We start from the raw sequence: 20,028 nt of genomic DNA, 5'->3' as shown, positions 1-20,028 counted from the left end.
TCTCTGGATAAATCCAAGGAGTTGCGGAATGCATTGGCTGGGCGGGTTCTGGTTTTGGATCCTAAGGTTCGGTTCTTCTTTGAGCTAGAGAATTTTCTTCCTAAAAGATCGTCTTCACTGTTTTCAGATGGAGATATTACAGAGAAGCTATCGAGTAACAGTTTCGATTGTGACATCTGTTGATCCAATATGAACAGGGAAAATCTTTGTGGAACTTGGTTGAAACTAGGTTCATTTCTACCAGAAATGAAACCACTGCTCCTTTGTGGCGTTACAATGCTATCATGATCTTTTATAGTTCCAAATTCGTTGCTGTTTGCTCCTGGAGAAGAGTCACCCTTGACATTTTTGTCAGAGGAATTGTCCAGCAAAAAGGTTCCATTTCGTGTGGATTTCTTTGGGGAAGGACTGAGATGGGATGTGTTGGCAAAAGTAGGCAAGGTGTTATTTCCTGACAATCTGTTGAACATACTGAATGTATCCATTGAATTATTGAGATCATTTAAATATTGATAGTGGAAAGAAGTGGGAACAGAGTTGGAGGAGGCTGTTTGCACCTCGAGCCAGTTGAAATCAGGGTCGGTTGAAGACATTTTAGCTGTACTGAAAGCTGCCTTCAGTTCGGACATTCCTTCACTGAGGTCAGAGTCGGATACAATTTTCTCGAGCTTCAAATACTCTTTTTCGCTGCAATTCAGAGAAACTGATTTTGTCATAGAGAGGGATCAGGGATGATTTTATTGATGAATCAGAATATAAAAGCCCAAATTTCGATCTGGAATGTGAAAAAGAGAGGTGGAAAATATCCTGAGATATCAATGCAATACAGCGTACTCTTGGAGAATTGGTGACTAGCTGCCTTTGTTAGACTACTAATGGAGGCACTAAATCATGAAAGCCTTTGTATCACGCACTAAAAAATGGCTGGCTTTTTTTTCGCAGCTAAAACAGTTTAGCCAGCCATTTTTGGGAGATTGCGGCAGAGGAGCATAAGGTCATGTGACTGATAAGACAAAGTATCTTAGAAAGGGAAGACAATTGGCATAAAAACATGGAGATTATAAGATTATAACATCGTTATAGTATCTGATATAGTACTAAGAACAGCAACTTTGTTCAAGATAGTTTTATGCATATAATTGTAAATTATTTTGTTTCAGCATACATAAGAGAATACTGGAGTGGAATCGCAAACCAGAACAAAACAACAAGATAAGCAAAACAAACAATAGATCAGAAAGAAGCAATTTTAAGAATTATGTAGCCCAATGGCCGTTACGTAGTTAAAAACTTACTTCGAGGTAGCCAATCCAACAGCGTCCTTTTTCAAGTCGTAGATGGAATAGTATCTTCTCAAGAAAGCATCACCAATGATGGCCAAGTCACCAATTGGCTTAGGGAAGTCCATTGGAGTGAATACAGAGATACATGAACCACCAACTTCCAAGATGTAGTCGTGGGCGGTCAAGGTGAAGTTGTACCCAGCAAAGTTCAATGTCAAGTCAGGCAAAGTGTCCTGCTTCTCACAATCAATCTGGTACTGTCCGGACCAAGACTTGGTAGCGCCGATCTTAGCGTTAATGATTTCGGCCAAAGAAGATGGCAAGGTGATCAACGAAGTACCGGTATCGATAGCAGCACCGGTGTTGTCCAACTCGGCATATTCGTCACCTAAGCCGATACCTTCAAAGGAAACTTCCCAGTAAGCCTTTCTTCTGACAGGTAACCATGTGATCTTACCAGTGAAAGCGGATTCGTCGTAACCTCCAAAGGTGGCCAAACCACCGTCATTTTCGTCCTTTTTGGTGTCACCCAAGTAGAAGGCGAATTGTGGCTCATCCAACAAACCCTGTGCAAGAGCGTTGTAGACTGGAGGCACAATCTTGTTGACGGAGATAGTATTATAAGCCAAACCTAAGATACCATCGAACTTACCGAAAGCAAAAGCCAAACCTGGTTCAGAAGTGGCTTCAGCAAAGTCTTGCTTTGGAATCACTAAGTCACCAATAGCCAAAGTATCTTGGGAGACGTAACCTTCCATAGCTCCACTACCGTATTGGATAGAGAATTCGGAGCCATTAGCCTTGTAAGTGGACGACGAGTCGTGGTCGTATTTGGTATGCAAGAAACATGCCAAAGACGAGCATTCCTGTGATGGAACCCACAAGTTGGAAGACCCAGTATCCAAAATGACTTTGAACTGCTGAGCTGGAGTACCCAACAGGATTTCAGTAAAGTACTGAGCGTTCAAGTAGTTTGTCAATGGAGCTTCATGGGCACCCTTTTTACCTTCTGGGTTAACAAATGGTACTTGAGCCTGGTTGGCCATACCCATAACGTTAGGAACGACCGGGTTACCAGCAGCAGCGTTGAACATGTTCATGTACTTGTTGGAGAGGGCGTCGGTGTATTCTCTGAAGGTGTTGGCGTCAAGGGTTTCTTCAGTAGGAACCTTCTTCAACTTGGCAGAGTGCTTTCCGGCATCAACAGGAAGAGCAAGCAAAGCAGTAGCGATGGTGGTGAGTAACGATAACGAGAAGTGCATTTTAGAAATGAGACTTTTGAAAGTAGTGGAGTTTGAGAAGAATCTAAAAGACTAACAATATGATAAACCAGGAGTATGGCAGAATTAGATGATTATAAGCACTATAAGAGTGTCCGGAATGACTGCAATGGCTGGATGCAATGGCAGAATACTCTTCTAGATTAGCAGATTAAGTCTAGTGGATAATAGTGTGGGGGCAAAAACGAGACTGAGGCTATGGCACTATTGATATTGCTCTAATCTGTGTAAACCAACAATGATAACAAAGGATGCTTCAACACAATTCAGAAGTCTTCTGGATTGGAACAACAAGAGAAAAGACGTAAGGAAAGAAGCCAAAAGACAAAGAAGTCGTATAAGAAAAGATGAATTCATTCAGCTCAACTTGCAAATCTGGAGGGGATGTGGCAAAGCACTGTCTGCAGGCAGGGTATGACTGAAACGGATGGGTTCAGGCTGGATTAGGTCGGAACAGGAAGCAAGACCGGGAATGGATGGCGTGCATATAAGCGATAGCAGCGAATCATAGTGAATGAAAGTAGAGATAGATGCCCAATTGAGCTTATTGTATGGTTCGAGCAGGATTTACTACTGTCGGCAATGCTACTGAGCTGTTAGATTATGGTGGTTTGGTCTCTCTGGAAAAAGCGGTAAAGATCTGGCTATCGTACTACAGCACTAAATGGAAGATAACGAGACGCTTATATGCCGTACACTTAGTTCAGCAGTTTAAGAGAGTCTGAATTTTATGGAAAGAACGTAATTATTGGTAATTGGAGTCCTGGAAATGATAAGCAATTTGGTTAGAGGTGAAGTTTCTACTTTTCAGCTTGATGGTGACTTTTCCAAGACGATTTCTAGGACATTTAAGAATACCCGAGACGGCTTACATGCGCTACTCGGCTATTATCGAAGACGGGACTATATGCAGTCTATTATAAACATTTATTCTACTGATAGCTTCCAAAAACCATATATAAAATCTTTGTTCTTTCTCTGGGGTAATTTTATTTCTTCTTGTACGTGAGGTTTTATCTTTCCCAGGCCGAGTTGTCCGTTTTACATGTCTAATTTTGTTAATTCACTATCGTAGAGGTGAAGAAGCGACACCTTTAGAACTCGTGGAAAGATGACTCGATTCCGAGTATGTGCCATACAATGAAAAACCATTGTACCATTCCTTTACACTAGCAGGACCAATTAGAACCCATCCTCTTGTAGAGAAGTTTCAAGGTCATCTAAATACTGTAAAAAGATAGATCTGTATTCTTCAGCTGACGGTTTCTCAAGCGAAAATAGTTCTTGCGGTGCCTGAATCTTAAGATTCTCAATCAGCCTTTCTTGATCAATTATGATACCTTGATCTGCAAGTGATGTGTCGAGGATTGAAGCAAATTCTTCAGAGACAATAGCAATACGATTTAGGTGTATGTCGTAAAGACCCCAGGTGCCGTCTCTTGATATTTGGTACAGCCCAGTCTCTTCATGCATGACAATTTCATAATTACGAATAGGTAGGCCACTTTCATATTTCTTCGTAGTAGTGTTGGCGCGTGTATTGGTCATATAGTACGGGTATGTCACCGGGTCATCGATGGTGTTTCTCAAGAAATCAATAGTTACTGTGTGATCAGTCTCGGTAGTACTAACAATTCTAAGAAAAAGTAGTGATAAAGTAATCAAGACAAACATGTTTAAGAGTAATTTTAAGTGATTTTCACTTGTGGGATATAAACTTCTTCTTTCTCTGAAGTAAACTGCCCCGATTTTATAGTTCAGGATTTAACTTTCACAGGACGAATCAACTCCCCTTCATACTATTTCTAGTTGATGCACGGCTCCATTTATCCTTATCCGTTCTACTGTAGCTATCTTCACTTTAGCCGTGTAGCAACCGATTTCGCGAATCACTACCGAACATGGCTTAAATTGAAACATACTTTTGGTTGCGAAACATGATGGTGGAAGTATGCTATTTACAATAAACGTGTGTAGTGCCTGTGGTTCGTATTCATCTTCTTTTTCGAAAGATAGTAGAGTAGAAATGTGAATATCGAAGCCATCTATCATCTGGAGCTATCTAGTTAACTCCTCTGTGGAGAGTGGCTTACTGGAAAGAGGTCGCTACCTTGCATCAAGAAGAAATAAGCATTCAACAGAGCCAGACGTTTATAACGGAATATGATTACCCCATACTCAGAGGTTGCAGCCGCTTTAACCGAGCAAGATTTCTTGCAAGACAATCATATATCACTAATGGCATGGCTGTAATCACAACGGTTGCAGAGCGAAAACACTTTGTGCGGATCAAAACAAATCAATGGACATTCTTTTTCATTCAGCATTCATTGTCCTCTCTAGGATTTGTCTAAAATGAGTTGATAGGTCCAGGTTGCCATATGGACATACTCTGCCTGTTCTCGAATAGACTCTGGAAAGCTTTTCTCAAGACATTCCAAGTAACGAACACAACTTTTACAATACATTTAATTAGACAAGCATTTGTGTATGAAGCATCTACAGATCAAGATACTCTTCCTCTCAGATACAACTGACATACCCAAACCTCGCTTCGGTGAACCATTTTCACTCTGCTAAGGTCTTCTCGGCAAGTAAAAATTTCGCAGCCGATCACGTGATCTATAAACTGCCGAGGTTATTTGGGTTCTAAAATCTCCAATAAATTTTCAATTTCATATCTCTCGATAAAGCTCCAACTTTGTCGAAAATGGTATTTGGGTTGGGCTGGATACGTTCCAAGGTTGACAACTATGTCCCGATCAAGCCTATCAAATTCAGATCTAAAAACGGTGACTCCCTGCTGACTCTTCCGGATATCATCAAATCCAAAGTGCCAGAGTTGGCTCAAGACTCGTCGTTCTACATCAACCCGTTACTTTCTTCAGGCCACACACAAACGGCCTATACTGCGCTCAACAAGTTTGAACATGTTGACCAGATCCATTACAAGCGGGTCATCCTAAATGTTGAAAACAAGACATATAATGTTGATGGAGATGACATTCACTACGATAGATGGGAAGGCACGTCTACTATAGCTTTGGACTATGTTCAACCTCTGAGTTTATTTCCCGATGTGAACCATGAGCAGTACAAACCGGCTCACCAGATCCGCGATTTACCACCTCGGACCGAGTACCTCGACCCGTCTAAGGAGCAAGAGCTCTTGGCTGACAACTCCAAGCCTCTCTTGATTGCCTTACATGGACTTTCTGGAGGTTCGTACGAGTCTTACATACGTGCAATTTTGGGAACTATCTCCGAGGAACCATACAATTTCGATGCCATGGTTCTAAATTCCCGTGGTTGTGCCAACCATACGATCACGTCTCCCCAGTTGTATAACGGTATCTGGACCAACGACTTGCGCTACCTCATCAACGAGCATATAAAGCGCAAGTGGCCGAACAAGCGTATTTTCCTCATAGGGTTTTCCCTTGGAGGTGCCATTCTCGCAAACTACTTGGGCCAGGAAGCTTCAACTGTTTACCACAATATCAAGGGCGCCACCATCGTAGGAACCCCATGGGATTTCCCGGACAGTTCCAGACATCTCCGTGACAGCATTATTGGCTATAATGTGTATTCACCTACAATGTGTCAGAGTTTATTGAAATTATTGGATGCTCATGACGAAAACTTGAAGGATGATCCCATCATCTCGGACTTCAGGGAAAACCCAGACAAATACTCTGTGACCAAGTTGAAGGAATTTGACCACTACTTCACTTCCAGGATGTTTGGTTTGAACACCGCTGAAGCTTACTACAGACACGCTTCACCAGTTCAGAGATTGCACAATGTGCGTGTGCCTGTAGTGATTCTCAGCTCTAAGGATGACCCAATCACTGGAAACAGAACGTTACCTATCAGTGAAGTCAGCATGAACCCATACACCACCTTAATCACCACTACCACCGGGGGCCATTTAGGCTGGTTCACTATCAACGGTGGAAGATGGTACCCTGGCCCAATTTCCAAGTTGATAAGCGAACTTGATAACAACTGGGAAGTAGACCCAGAAAGCATCGACGACAAGGATCTTCCTTTCGATGAGAGGAAGAGCTTCAAGCACGACAGACTCGTGTATGGTATGATCTAGGAGTTTAAACACTAATGAGTATTAGAAAACTAGAGATTGGCAAATAGGAAATGTAGACTAGAATGGTAGACTACAAAATATGTACTAAAATAAGTTTAAGAAATAACAACTGATTTGGATATGTGGTAGCAATGAAGAGGTTCAACTTTTCGCAGTCATTCCCACAGTTCTTAACTATGGGAAATGAAGAATTAAAAGTACCAACTACTGAACCAAATGTTAATGTAATTCTTAGATTAGAAGGAAGATCCAGACAGATAAGTAGATATGACTATTTACTTGTCAATATAATCATAATGATTTTATATAATAGAGTGCCAATTTCTATGGTAATCTTCCGTCTTATCGCAGAGAATACTGTCGCACGAACTAAATTGAAATATATAGAAATTTCCAGATCCCTCACAGACTTCTTTCTCTACACCACATACGAATGTCCCATGCTTTGAACGGAAGAAGTGGCAATAGTAACACTCATCAAAGAAAATCCCAGAGTGGCCAGAGCCGATCAGAAGTTACGCGACCCAAACCAGCAACGTCATTGGCTTCAACTACGAAATGGGTCAGTCAAGTCAGAACTCTACCTTCCAATCCAAACTCCAACGATTTCCTCAAATTGGAGTATATAGATATCAATCTCAATAATCTGCGTAAGTTGATTGCAAACTTGAACTCGCTTACAAAATCTACGGATTCATTGATCAACGATATCGATTTGAAGGTCAATGGAAACTTGATTCAGCTCAATCAGGTAAAGAAGGAGTTGGACTGGTTGGATGACATATGACACAGCAATGAATTATGGCTATTGAATAATGTTGGCACGAATGAAATTATGTTTGCTATTAAAGTTTATTGTTGGGCGGGATCTTGTATTTACGAATTGTCATAATGATTAATGTTACATGGTATCTTATAGTTAATTGTATTATCTAGTGTATATTATCGCTATCAATTTAAACCTAACTGACAAATTATATGAGGAAATAGTCGAAGAACTAAAAAATGCACTTTAGACTGGTCTATGTCTATTTGGTCTCAGGCTCCAACGCAGGCTGAGATTCTTTTGAAGAAGACTGTTCCATCGACGGGCTCAACGAGTCTTTGCTTCCTTCCATAGTGAACTCCCTGTCGCTGGTTTTGGAGTCTTTGTCGTTATCTGACTCCTCGTCGTCGTCAATAATGAACTCTTGTAGAGAAATAGCTTCTTCTTCTGTGACAGGAGTGTACTTACCTCTGTTTTCGATATCGTTGGCATGACTACGAGAAGAGCCTGCTTCGTCGTCACCGGGCTTGTACTTGATGATGATGACAGCATTGCCAATAATCAAGACGATACCCAAAACACTTAAGAGACCCGGGAAATGGCCCCAGATAGTCAAATCCCAGATGAGCGCAAAAACCATATTGGTATAACTCATGAGAGAAGCCTTGGCAGCTCTGACACGCTGGATTCCAGCAGTTAACGAAAACTGCATGAAGAAACCAGAGAAGCCAATCAAACAGAAGAGAACCCATTGGTACCTATTGCTGGGTAATACAAAGTGCAACGATGGGATTACCAAGATCGACACAAAGGTGATTACACAACAGGTAAGAGCGAAATAGCTAACAGACAAAAGTGGATGAGCAGCTTTTCCGATCTTTCTTAAGACAATGTAAACAGTTGAAGCCCCACAAACACCCACAAGCCCAACACCCGTAGCTAAAAGACGCTTTTCAGTAGATGAACTTTCAACTGCTTCGTCTACCGAAGACGTTTCACTGTCTGACTGAGCTCCAAAGATAAAGTGTGGTTTGGCAATCAAAATAACTCCGCCCAAAGAGACGATGGAACAGACTCCTTCAATCACCGAGTACCGCTCGTGCAAGATGACCCAGGCCAAGAAGCCTGTGACCATGGGGATCAAGAAGGTGATGGCTACGGCGTCTGAAAGACTCAAGTACTGCAAAGAGAAGTACAAGCCAAAGACCCCGAAAAAACCTACGAAGCCCCGAAGAGCTAGCAACCAGCGCAAGTTACGAGGACCAAAGGGAGCGTCGGGAACAGACCGAGTTAGAAGCATATAGAGCAAGCAGCAGAAATAGGTGATGAACATACGAACAAACAAGATCTGGAGTGGGTGGATAGGAGTGTTGAAGTCCTTGTCTGTTACTAGCAATTTACAAGTAGTCACCATGATCGAGTTGAAGAACTGCGAAAGGATGAGAAGTGAGATGCCCGTATTAGGCATAATGTACGAGTGGTAGACGGTATCTACGAAGAACGACTTGGTTCTGGCAAAGAAGGAAGAGCCCGAGGCATTCGGTACATCGCGAGGGCGTTCCCAGTCGTCTAGATCAAGCGAGTCTGTGTCTAGCTGTGACGGTGGAGACACCGGCACTGCTGTAGGAGTCGGAGAGGAAGACATAGATAGAGTATGTCAATTAACTATGAAGTTCGCTGTGGTGCAACCAATAGTTAGATATGGTCTATAGTTGTATAAGTGGAGTTTCGTGGTTCTCCTTGGTTGAGGACAGAAATATTAGATATACGATGGTTTGATTCGGTATATGATAGTATGACGATATGGCAGTATGGCAATATGAAAGTGTGAATGTGGAATCTAGTAGTGTGGTCCGACGAGATGCTTAACACGTGGTTCAGAGGTTTACAGTTGCAAAAGAACCAGATACACCGAGATCAAGACAAATGAAGTGGATCCAAACTCTTGGAATACAATCCAACAGATCCGAACAAAAGAAAACTGTTAAAAAAATAGCAAGGCTTAAAGAAGGAGGGGCCAGGAAAACACCTTAGGAAATGTAGTATGTGCATTGGCCCCAAATGACAAACTCCTCTACACAGTCACACTCGGGCTCAGACTACTCTCGGTCTGATCTGGAGTTTCCGCCATTTCTATTTGGTTCTACAATTCTGGTAATGCTGCTCCACTTCGCCTGCTCTGGGTCGTTCCGGCCAGCTTTTCAATTCTGTTCTGGTGCCTTTTCTGCTCCTTTCCATCATTCCCGTCTCCCTCCCAGAGGCTTCTCCTTCATCAATTTCCTTCACATAATTCGATATCCTGTGGCATCTGCACGTAATTTAACTGCACTGCGCCAAGCCGGAGAAGGGAGCCATACGCCGAATAGATAACGGCTCAAGGGGGAGAACAAGAACTGATTTCGGGACTGTGAACCTACTGCGGAAAAATAGAAACCCAGCAGCCACATTGTATAGAGACAGAGTCCAGCTCCATCTTGTCACATCTCAGTTCGCTGAGCGGGGGCTTCTCCTGAGCCTCTCTGCTAATGAGATCCTGCTGAGGGCTGTATATATGAGTCTGAGAAAACCCTAAATATCTACAGAGTCTATTCGGTTGTCCCGTATTTCACAGTATACGACTCCACGGATCTCATTCTCTTCTTCGTCTCTGCTCCACGTTCCTTCTTTTCATGTAGAAATCCCTCCTATCTGTCCTGACCGAATGGAGCCGTTTGGCCCAGACATCTCTCTCGGTCAATTGGGTCGGCTATCAACCGAATTTCACCGCCACATACAGGCCAACGGCCCCGGATCGTTATTCTCTTATCGTCTTCAACACAGAAGGAAATGATGGAGAATGCAGATCATGAGACAGGGATACGAATACTGCTGGAATCGAACGATTCTGTAGTGGCCCGTGATCTCGTGATAAAACTCTGTTCCTTCGCTCAATTTATAACATGACTTACGTCACGATTGCTGATTCAGAAAAATTCACATTTGAAAAGTTTAAAACCTTGTGAATAGCGATTATCCTTGGCAGAACAACATGCCAACCATCAACAGAACTCTCTTCATGCAGAGCTTGCCATAAAGACCTGGTTCTCTGGCTCTTGGACATTATTCCAAGGACGTTAAGGCATGTGCCAAATGTCACGTGTCCAAACAGAACCGGTTTGGTCTCGTGACTGTTTTGGACCGGAAATGACTTCGTGGCCAAGTTGGCTAAGGCGTAAGACTGTTAATCTTAAGATCGTGAGTTCGACCCTCACCGAGGTCGTTTGAATCTACCTATATTTTTACATTAGCCTACAATAATTTATTCTAACCAAGGTGATCACACCGCCCATGATATTAATGCAGAGTTTTTCGTATCTAATTGATCTATTAGCCCATCCAGGGGTTCACAATATAGTACAACATTTGTCTTTTGACTTTTCCTGAACCAACAAGCTTGTTCTAGTCGCAAATTCAAAGATTGCATCCACGCCTTCGCCAGTTAATGCTGAGCTTTCGAGATAAGTTTTGGCATTGATCTCTCGGGCAGCTTCTTCTCCCTGTTCTGGTTGCACAAACTTTTTTCTGTCTTTTGTTTTCCTCAAGTCTTTCTTGAGCCCAATTAATAAATATGGAGTATCTGGACAATATTGCTTGACTTCATCGATCCACTTTGTCCTGGCGTTGTCCAACGAGTCAGGTGTGTCTAAGGCAAAGCCAATCAATATGACATGTGAATTGAAGTAGCTGAGAGGTCGGAGTCGTTCGTATTCTTCCTGGCCTGCTGTGTCCCAGAGTGCTAGTTGCACTGCCTTTCCGTCTATTCGACAGTCTGTCACGTAATTCTCAAATACTGTGGGATGGTATTCGGTGGGAAACTCCCCCAAAGTGAAAACATACAAAAGCGACGTTTTCCCACAGGCTCCGTCGCCGACTATGACTAGTTTTCGCTTGATGGCTTCAATCATGAGTGGGATATTTAGAGAAAGGTACTGAGAATCTTAGTCAACTAATAGTGAAAAATGAATTTGAACTGTCAACTGAGAATGCGAATCTCAGGAAGTGGATTTTGTATGAGTAGCTAGTGAAATTATAGATTGTTTGGTTAGCGATGCCCAACTAATGCCCTTGTTGAGATGGGTATGCCGTTAACAGTGCTGGTGGTGTGAGATCTGCGACGCTCGTTAATCTGAGTCTGAAGAATCTGAACTGAAATACGCCGAGTTTTATGCGATGACTTCTACTCTCAGTGTGCACTTCTCTACAAAGAACTCAGCGCCGTTTCTTCTCTAGCTCTGGCTCCTGGGTATGGTCTGCTTCTGGCTAGGCGGATTGCAGACGTATTTATATGGGCCGTTGGATATGCAAGCAAGATTGTGTCTAAGAATAGAACTGCAATGTTTTGGTGATGTCTTTTCGTCACCTGCGTAAGGTACAGACTAATTGCGAAATGCTAGTATGGAAAAATGGACCGGAACAATGCCAGAGGGTTCACGGAAAATCTATGAGAAGAGGCTCAACTACCGGAAGAAAGAAGGAATTGCGTAAAGGAAACCCAATTGAATATATATAGCAGTCTCAAAACAACTGCGTCTATTTATGCATGTATTTATACCCCCGTTTCCAGCTATAAATCCAACTATTTATACAGCCTTGAAGGTGAAAGTCGTGACATTTCCAGCTTGACACATTTCGACTTTTCAATGTCAGCGGTGACATAAACGAAGGTTACATAAAATATCACCATGGATTCTCCACTGTTACTTTAGAAAACCAGCAGGTGCTAACGATCGCCCACTAAGCCTCGCCCAATTACTCAATTGCTACGAGATTCTTGTCCCTATACGACTCCGTTCGTACTTCCTCCCCTTCATTTGGCTCACTCCATTGGGACATTCCACCATTATTGTCGCTGATCCTCCTCCTTAGATTCCGTGACAATAGCGAGAATCACAAAATTTTTTTCGCTTACACTGCCCCACGCCAGTTGAAATTCCACGGAAGCTCCAGAACGTCTCCATACTCCAGAGAAAGTTTGATTGTGTCCCACCCACCAGCTCACATACCCGCTGCTCCGCCAACTTATGTGTACTCCAATTGCCAATGACCGCATTCTGAAAGAGTTTCGTATTGGTCCACAGTTCTACCAGATCTGAAGCCTCTCTAGTAGAACAGATCGTTCTATTTCGGTTAGGTCCGTGCGGCTCAAGCCCAGCCTCACAGTCATGAAAAGACCAGAAATATCCACACTAGCGCAAATCTCGGCAATAGCTCTTTATTGTCGGCACCAGCAAGTGGTGCTACAAGTCGTGCCATAATTGCCAGCACGGAGACACAGAATGCCGCAGTGTCGTAGTACTGATTGGTAGAAGTATAATTTCTATTATTAGGCACTGGTTAATTGCACCAGTACTGTCATAGCACCATTGGCGCAGCTAGGAATGTAGCGTAACAGTAGAGTGCTATTAGCACCAGTAGTTTTATAGCAGTAGCTTCTTATCTTACCATCAGAATATATTACGAATCATACATAGAGATAACTAATCTGTCCAATACGAACCATCAATTCCACAAGCCCCTGCTGCCTCCATTGGAGCTATTGCCATTTGCGTTGGTGGAGTTATTCCCACTGCTCCAGTCGCCTAGATTGGACAAGAGAGGCGAATTGGCATCGTTGATATTGAACCTGAACTGACTTAAAGGTACGGAACCTGTTGATGCCTTAGTGCCCAAGCCTGGAGGAGGAGAACTTCTTAATCCAGCAGCCGAAGTAGCCAATGTATTGTTGAGCAAGGTAGGAGCTGCCTGGGATTGCAAGCTCTGCGCCAAACCGCCGTTGTTGAAGTTGACTTTGACATGTGTAACCGTTCCAAAATCATCGTACACAAACTCAAAATGGTATACGCTGGTAGAATCACAGCTACTCAATAATTGGTTAATGGTCAAAGCGTTATTGCCCAACAAGAGCTTGACACCCAGAAACAATTTCATCAAAGGAGCAGCCCCAAATTCGAGTTGGTTTGAGTTCTGCAACATCTGGAAAGTGTTGTAGGCAGCGACTTGGATCAACTCATTGTCTGAAGCCAATGGAGCTGAATTAGGAAGAGTATGAGCAGCACTTGGAGTAGAAGCTCCAGCACCAGCTCCTCCAGCCAAACTGGGGAGAGTATTTCCCCAAATGGAAGCATTGTTGAGATTAGGAGTGTTGCTCCAAATTGAGTTGTTACGCGAAGAAGTAGTTGAAGGGTTCCAAACACCACCATTATTTGCACCAGCCAAAGGCTCTACAGCAGTAGAGGCTAATGGTGCATTGACATTTACACTACCAATTCCAGCACTTGTTGCTGGAGTGGAGAAATCATTGAAGGGGCTGAATCCGCTAGCCAGTAGTTGAGGCTGGAATAGGTTCAGTTGCAACGAAGCTCCAGAAGTAGAGTTCAATCTGGATTTGCTTGACCATGGGGACATGTTAGAAGTCGAAGAATTGAGACCATTTGGAAGTTGTGCTTGAGCGGAAGACCCATACAACATCGCATTTCTGCTATTAGGAGAGCCGGTACCATTCAAGATAGCACCAGATAAAGCAGGAGAAATAGGAACTACAGATGGTACAACAGACAGAACAGCAGCAACCGGAGGTACGGCTTCTGGAGTGAATTGAATAGGTGGAGAAATGGTCGTGGGTCCAGAAACACTGCTGGGCCTAGCTTGATACAATTGCTCCAACAAATGATTCTTTGTAGGCGAGAAGCTATCGGGAGAAGCGTTGATTTCCTCAGCGAGTTCAGCTGGAAGTTGTGCACTTTCAAGCTCCAATTGATTTTGCAGCTCCTGCAATTCCTGTAATTCTTGTTGTTCCTTTTCCAAACGTTCATTCTCCTCAGCCTCCAATTTCAACCTTTCACGTTCCTCTTCTTTCTGTTTCTTCAATAACTCCTTCTGCCTCTTTTCTTCTTCCTTCTTCTTGCGTTCCTCTTCTGCCTTCTTCTTTCTTTCTTCCTTTAATTTCTTGGCTTCTTCTTCCTTCTTCTGCTGAGCTTCAACCTTCTTCTTGTGTTCTTCTTCCTTTCTCTTCAACTCTTCAATACGTTTCTTCTTCTCTTCTTCACGTTTCAATTTGGCCTCTTCCTTTCTACGTCTTTGGTCAGCCTTTAGAGCTTCTTGTTTCTGCTTCAACTCCTCTTCCTTGGCTCTTTGCTCCTCTTCCTTCTTCTTTTTCTCTTCTTCTTTAGCCAACTGTTGCAATCTCTTCTTCTCTTTAGCCTTCTCCTTCTGTTTCAACTTCTTAAGCTCTCTTTCCTTTTTGGCATTCTCTTCAGCTTCAAGTTCTTCAATCAACTTCTGGGTTCTGTCTTCAGATAACTTCTCCTTGTAAGCACTTTTCAATCTCTCTTGGAAGAGTTTAATCACTTGAATGAGGAATAAACGACGAATTTCTTGCATCTTTTCTTCTTCAGAGATCTCTGATTCGGTATCACTAGCACTGTCGTCATGGTGACCATCTTGAACGAGATCGTCATCTTCATTCAAGCCATTATCATCGGCGTCGTCTTCATCTTCTTCACTGAGCTCTTCTTCATCTTCTTCACTCTCTTCATAATATTCGTATTCTTGAGACGGTTGTTTCACGGTACTGGCGTCTGGTCTTTTACTGTCATTGTTGTCGTCCTCGTCCACCCAAGCCTGGGCATCCTTCTTGGTAGGATCTTTGAGCAAATCTTCTCTCGCAGTTCTCGATTCAGAAAGAGATTCCATCATCTCAATAAATGAATTACCATCGTTCTTCAAGAGATCCTCAGCAAAATTGGATAGCTGATCATTGAATTTGCTCGAAAAATTCCTGGGATTACTAGTGACATCAGCTGGGAACGGGGTCTTAGAGTTGGAGAAAATAGAGCTTATGTTCTTGAGAAAGGACAAGCCCTGTTCCAATTGTGTCTTGTCAGCTTTGTGAAGATCACGTACTATTTCCCTCAAACAATCAGCTCTTTGGAAAAGATTTGCTTGACTTGCGCTTCCAACATAGTTGCCAGACTTGACCTTTTCAAAATCGACTTTGTCCAAAACTTCTACAAGCTTGGGATCGAGTAATTTCTGGAAGATCTTACGCTCGTTGGTGTATTCGCCCTTCTTGTCTTCCAAGCTCATTTTTTCCAAGTGTTTGGCAAGATCCAGCGTGTTACCACCGGGTAGATCATTCTCGTTTAGTTGCTGTTGCATTTGTAGACTCTGCTGTGGTTGGCTATGAACATTCTGTTCTTGCTGTAATTGCTGCTGTAGTTGCCGAAGCTGTTGTTGCTGTAACTGCTGCTGTAACTGCTGTTGATGTTGAAGCTGCTTGGCTCCAATTGAGCCTGCTGCCACTGGATAAGGAGTCCTGTTATCAACTACAGAAGTATTTATTGAGTCCGCTGGAGCACGCAGATTCACAAAATTTTGTGGTTGAACATGGGGATGCTCACCATGAACTTCTGGATTTTCTGTATGATTTTGCGAAGCTGGATGATCTCGTTTATGCTTCATACGCTGTTGTCGTTTCTGGAGCTTGTGCTCCTCTTCAAGCATATGGAATCCGCCAAAGAGAAGACCTGGCAACGCATTCAAGTCGTTGATATCTCGGATTTCGTGGATGAAATCTATTATGTCATCAAAATGGTTGTCGTATATGTTTTCCAACTCATCTTCGATGATGGTGCTTCTTCTTCCGCAATACTTACACGCACAGCTAGGAGTTACAGGGTTGGCGTTCGCAGCGGAATTTGCACCACTAGCCGAGGAAGTTCCATTAGCTCCATGACCATGATGAGATTGATTATTGGCTTTTGTTTCGTTTTTGAAAATCTCCATTATCGACTTCTTGTCGATCTTCACAAGCTCCATCTTCAGACTTTCATCTAGCGACTCCCAGAACAGCTTCAAGTTCTCCTGTTCTTCAATGGACGCACTGTCCCATATATTGGTATACTGGTGGTGATGTCTGTGATTCTCTTGGTTTTGGTGTGAGGCCTCATCGTCCAACGATTCTACTATTACATCGCCATTGGGTGCCTGTTTGATTACACGAGATGTCGGATAATCGTCTTCAGGGTTGTTCAACGTAGCTTCTACAGGTTGTTTGTGCTTCTTGTTGGCTTTCTTTTTCTTCTTCTTATTCGATGATGAAGGTGCTGGGGACTCGGAAGTCGTGGGTTGTGATTGGTTGTCGTAGGAGAAGTGAATGTCATCACCTAGACGGAAACGAGACGTCAGATCAGTGGTATCAGACATTATGAAAGATCACTTTGGAGGTTGTTATTGGTGAAATTGCTATTGATATATTGATACTGTTATTGGTATTCACTAGAAGTTCGTAGAATCCAAATGGAATTTTAGGATTGCAATTATTTAATTTCAATATTGAATTTAGAATTGGTTTTGATTTGATAGAAACTGGAAAACTGATCAGATAAGATAATGGTAGAAATATCTGAGCAATATGGAGATTCAACTAGTTCAATATGGCCTCACTTATGTCGGGTCTTACGGTTAAGGGTTGTTGTAATGGTATTTCCGGCCTGTGTCTGGGGTTGTTTGTTCAAGAAGGCACTGCTTAGCGAGTCTAGTCAGGATTCTGTCTTCACACGGTTCAATCTACTCGTACAACTGAGACACGTCTAATTCGCTTAGTACATCCAAAAGCAGTTTGCGGTGTTTCCAAAATATGACACGGTATCGTCCTTTGCCTACAAAAGTTCTTAATTTCGTCAAACCTGTCTGTTCTCTGCCAACAAACCTCACCACTAAAAATTTTTCTGTGGCACTGCAGATAGACAGCGAGGGTGGTTAAACTAGAGAGATTGTGCTAGTTGAGAAAGTCAGTAGACTCAAGTGGCAGAGACAGAATCTGGAAGCTATGGGAGTTAAGTTGTAGGAGGTGATAGCGGAGAATCAAGTTACCAGTATCAATCGTATTGCCTTTGAGGAAAGTTGTGATGAAAAAGAACAATTGATTTTATGGGACGCTTTTGTGGAGTCTCTAGTATGCCTATTCTGTTTGGATAAAACTCTACGGCGACTCAGAATGTTTGCACAGACTAAATTCTTGGTTTCTGTTAAAGTTGCAGAGTTAGGAGCCAGCAACTCACCACAAATGAAAAGCTACACATTTTGCGGTATAATGCTTCTTATGAGAAACATCTTCACTAGCATTTCATAGTTGTTCAACGTTCCAAGTCCTGATTCACAGAAGTAATATTTTGTATTAGCCTTGGACTGGTTCATATTGTTAGTGGCAAGATACTCTCTACTTTCATTACATAAATGTTCATCAATTGGGTATTCTACAGATATTCTACAAGTATCCTTCTCTGAAATCACTTTTATTGTCTTTTTTAAAATCAATCTAGACACAACTCTTCAGTCTGTAGAGTATCTCTGGCATCTAGCCTAAGCACTGGAATCCTTAAGCTTCTGCTTCAACTCAGAATTTTCAGCCACAACAGTCTCCAACAACTGGGTCAACTTGTCGATCTTGTGGTAGAGCTCGTAGAACTCCCACTTGATACCAATCTTGTTGGCTTCTTGGACTGGCTTGACGACTTCGTCAATGTCCTTTTGGAATTGCTTGATATCGATAGCAAACTCAGGATCGATGCCTTCACCTTCCCTTTGCTCTCTCAAGTCACGGGCTACTTCGTCGTTTCTCTCTTGAATACCTTCAATTCCAGCAGTAGACAGATCATCGTAACCGTCAGTCAAGTCCCATTCGGTGTCCAATTCGTTAGCATCATCAGGTAAACCCTTGAATCTGTTATATTGGATTCTTCTAGCGTTAGACAACTCGTCCATAGTTATGTAGGCCAACAATGGAGAGTACAAGACCAACATTACATAGTGGTTGAGGTATCTGAAGGCATTTTTCGACAAAATGAAACCGAAAGGTATGACAAAGAACTCCACCAAGTTGAAAGGAGGTACGTAGAGGTTTTCGTCAGGTGCTCTGATGTATCTCAATGTCTTCTGAGCTACCAAGGCAAAGTACTCATCATTTGCATTCTCAACGATGGCAGCATAGGCTGTAGAGTACAATGCAATCAAGATGTTCATCAAGATAACAGTCAAGACGAAGGTGTATATGTAATAGAGGACAGAGGCATATGGAGGAACCAATTCTCCCATATCATCGAAACTGGACTCACCTACAACGGCTTGGACCAAAGATATCAAGATACGTCTCGTTGCTTCGCTCTTACCATCAGACGCATCTAAACCAAGAAATCCTTGAAGGAAACCAACAATGACGACAAAAAGCAAAACAAAGAACAAAATCGATTCCTTCATCATGGTCTTGATGACGACAATCATAGCCCCGACAAATTTTTGGGCATCCAAAAACAACAAGAGTCTGGACCACATGAAGGGAGCAGCACAAGAAAGTACTCTGAAGCACATCTCGTCGTATCTGTCTCTGAGTGAACCGTGGGAGTTGAAGCTGGCGAATCTGAACCCGATACTGATGGCAATGATCGTGTACATGGTATCATTGAAGACATTCCAGAACCCCAAGTAATGGTAGCCGACATGGTAGAACTTGACAAACTCATCAATGACAGAACCTAAGGTGAACAAGTAGAACAAAACTTCGAAGCCATCAAGCCCGGAGGTAGTATACTGATGGCCATTCAAGATGATAGTGAACAAGATCAAATAGATGACAGAGAACAAGATTTCCAAAATGTTTTGGTACAATGGCGTCTTAATTCTATTGGGGTCAAAGTGCACTCTGATAGAGTGAGAAGAAACACCTTTGTACATGACATAGGAATGAGGATCCGTCGAAGATTGCACTATCCAACCTCTCCAGAGCCACTTGACACAACGTTGGTATCCTGAGGATCCGATGACGATGGTTGAGTGCATGTCTACAGCCATTTCCAAAGCACTGGCAGGAACGGAGTCAACACCATTCAAATTGATGGTGTATCTGTGACACAACATACCGAGGAACAAGTACTCGTCGTCAGCTTCCCTTTCAATTAAAGTAGCAGCCAATGTCTGTGCAGCAACGGCACGAAGTGAGTACAAGGCATTGTCTGTCAATTCGTTTTCAGCCTGTTGCCAGTACCAATCGCAGACCTTCAACAAACTGAAGATGAGAGCAGCCCTATAACGAGCCGAGGTGGTGCCTTTTTTACCATCACCTTTACCTCCAGCAGCACGGTAGACCAAGTCGATGACGTTGGAGTTGAGAATGGGAGAACCGGCAGCAGTAACATCTTTTTCGTCGAAGACAATGGGGATAACCTTGTCGATCAAGATCTTCAAGTTCAAGCAGATTCTAAGAGTCTGGCGCGAGTTGGGACAAAACGTGTCCGTGAAGAGGGGAGGAGCCTCTGAATTTGGGATAAGCACAGCACCCTCGAGGTCCAGGTTCATATTGAACTGCCAAAGTAGTAGGTTATGGAATAAAGAAGAAGAAATATACAATTAAAATTAGACCATCTTGAATTGAAATTCAATCTGAAAAACTCGAAAGTGTTTCCTAATGCATAATGCATCGCATAATTTTTTCCAGACTGCAGCCCCTGGAAATTTCACTTCATGGCATTGCAACAGCGGGCAAATCACCGTCAGGCAATG

At 42.8% G+C, this 20,028-nt stretch overlaps 7 protein-coding genes across 7 annotated transcripts; 1 reads left to right on the top strand and 6 right to left on the bottom strand. All coding sequences in view use genetic code 12, as the record gives it.

The window, feature by feature from the left end:
- Positions 1–1,129: 1,129 nt before the first annotated feature.
- On the bottom strand, positions 1,130–2,840 carry APR1 (aspartic proteinase precursor). Its single transcript, XM_001385636.1, has one exon. It carries the CDS (start codon positions 2,543–2,545, stop codon positions 1,292–1,294), a length of 1,254 nt encoding a protein of 417 aa, XP_001385673.2. The 5' UTR covers positions 2,546–2,840; the 3' UTR covers positions 1,130–1,291.
- A 699-nt stretch (positions 2,841–3,539) lies between these two features.
- Positions 3,540–4,337, bottom strand: PICST_68219 (predicted protein). The gene has a single exon (XM_001385635.1). It carries the CDS (start codon positions 4,235–4,237, stop codon positions 3,746–3,748), a length of 492 nt encoding a protein of 163 aa, XP_001385672.2. The 5' UTR covers positions 4,238–4,337; the 3' UTR covers positions 3,540–3,745.
- Positions 4,338–5,273: 936 nt separating this feature from the next.
- Positions 5,274–6,668, top strand: PICST_33182 (predicted protein; the record flags this gene model as incomplete). The annotated part of the gene is made up of 1 exon (XM_001385974.1): positions 5,274–6,668. One exon carries the CDS (start codon positions 5,274–5,276, stop codon positions 6,666–6,668), a length of 1,395 nt encoding a protein of 464 aa, XP_001386011.2.
- Positions 6,669–7,595: 927 nt separating this feature from the next.
- On the bottom strand, positions 7,596–9,356 carry PICST_73086 (predicted protein). The gene has a single exon (XM_001385634.1). The coding sequence runs from the start codon at positions 9,077–9,079 to the stop codon at positions 7,697–7,699; it is 1,383 nt and encodes a 460-aa protein (XP_001385671.1). The 5' UTR covers positions 9,080–9,356; the 3' UTR covers positions 7,596–7,696.
- Positions 9,357–10,737: 1,381 nt separating this feature from the next.
- On the bottom strand, positions 10,738–11,919 carry RHO2 (Ras-related small GTPase, Rho type). The gene has a single exon (XM_001385633.1). It carries the CDS (start codon positions 11,376–11,378, stop codon positions 10,818–10,820), a length of 561 nt encoding a protein of 186 aa, XP_001385670.1. The 5' UTR covers positions 11,379–11,919; the 3' UTR covers positions 10,738–10,817.
- A 268-nt stretch (positions 11,920–12,187) lies between these two features.
- On the bottom strand, positions 12,188–17,108 carry NST1 (Negative affector of Salt Tolerance). The gene has a single exon (XM_001385632.1). The coding sequence runs from the start codon at positions 16,675–16,677 to the stop codon at positions 12,973–12,975; it is 3,705 nt and encodes a 1,234-aa protein (XP_001385669.2). The 5' UTR covers positions 16,678–17,108; the 3' UTR covers positions 12,188–12,972.
- Positions 17,109–17,754: 646 nt separating this feature from the next.
- YVC1 (vacuolar cation channel) lies at positions 17,755–19,824 on the bottom strand (the record flags this gene model as incomplete). Its single annotated transcript, XM_001385631.1, has 1 exon — positions 17,755–19,824. One exon carries the CDS (start codon positions 19,822–19,824, stop codon positions 17,836–17,838), a length of 1,989 nt encoding a protein of 662 aa, XP_001385668.2. The 3' UTR covers positions 17,755–17,835.
- Between the last annotated feature and the right edge of the window lie 204 nt (positions 19,825–20,028).

This window comes from Scheffersomyces stipitis, chromosome 6, assembly GCF_000209165.1.
Source record: "Scheffersomyces stipitis CBS 6054 chromosome 6, complete sequence".
Classification (NCBI taxonomy): domain Eukaryota; kingdom Fungi; phylum Ascomycota; class Pichiomycetes; order Serinales; family Debaryomycetaceae; genus Scheffersomyces; species Scheffersomyces stipitis.
The sequence above is the reverse complement of the archived record's forward strand: the minus strand, read 5'-3'. Positions and strand labels throughout refer to the sequence as shown.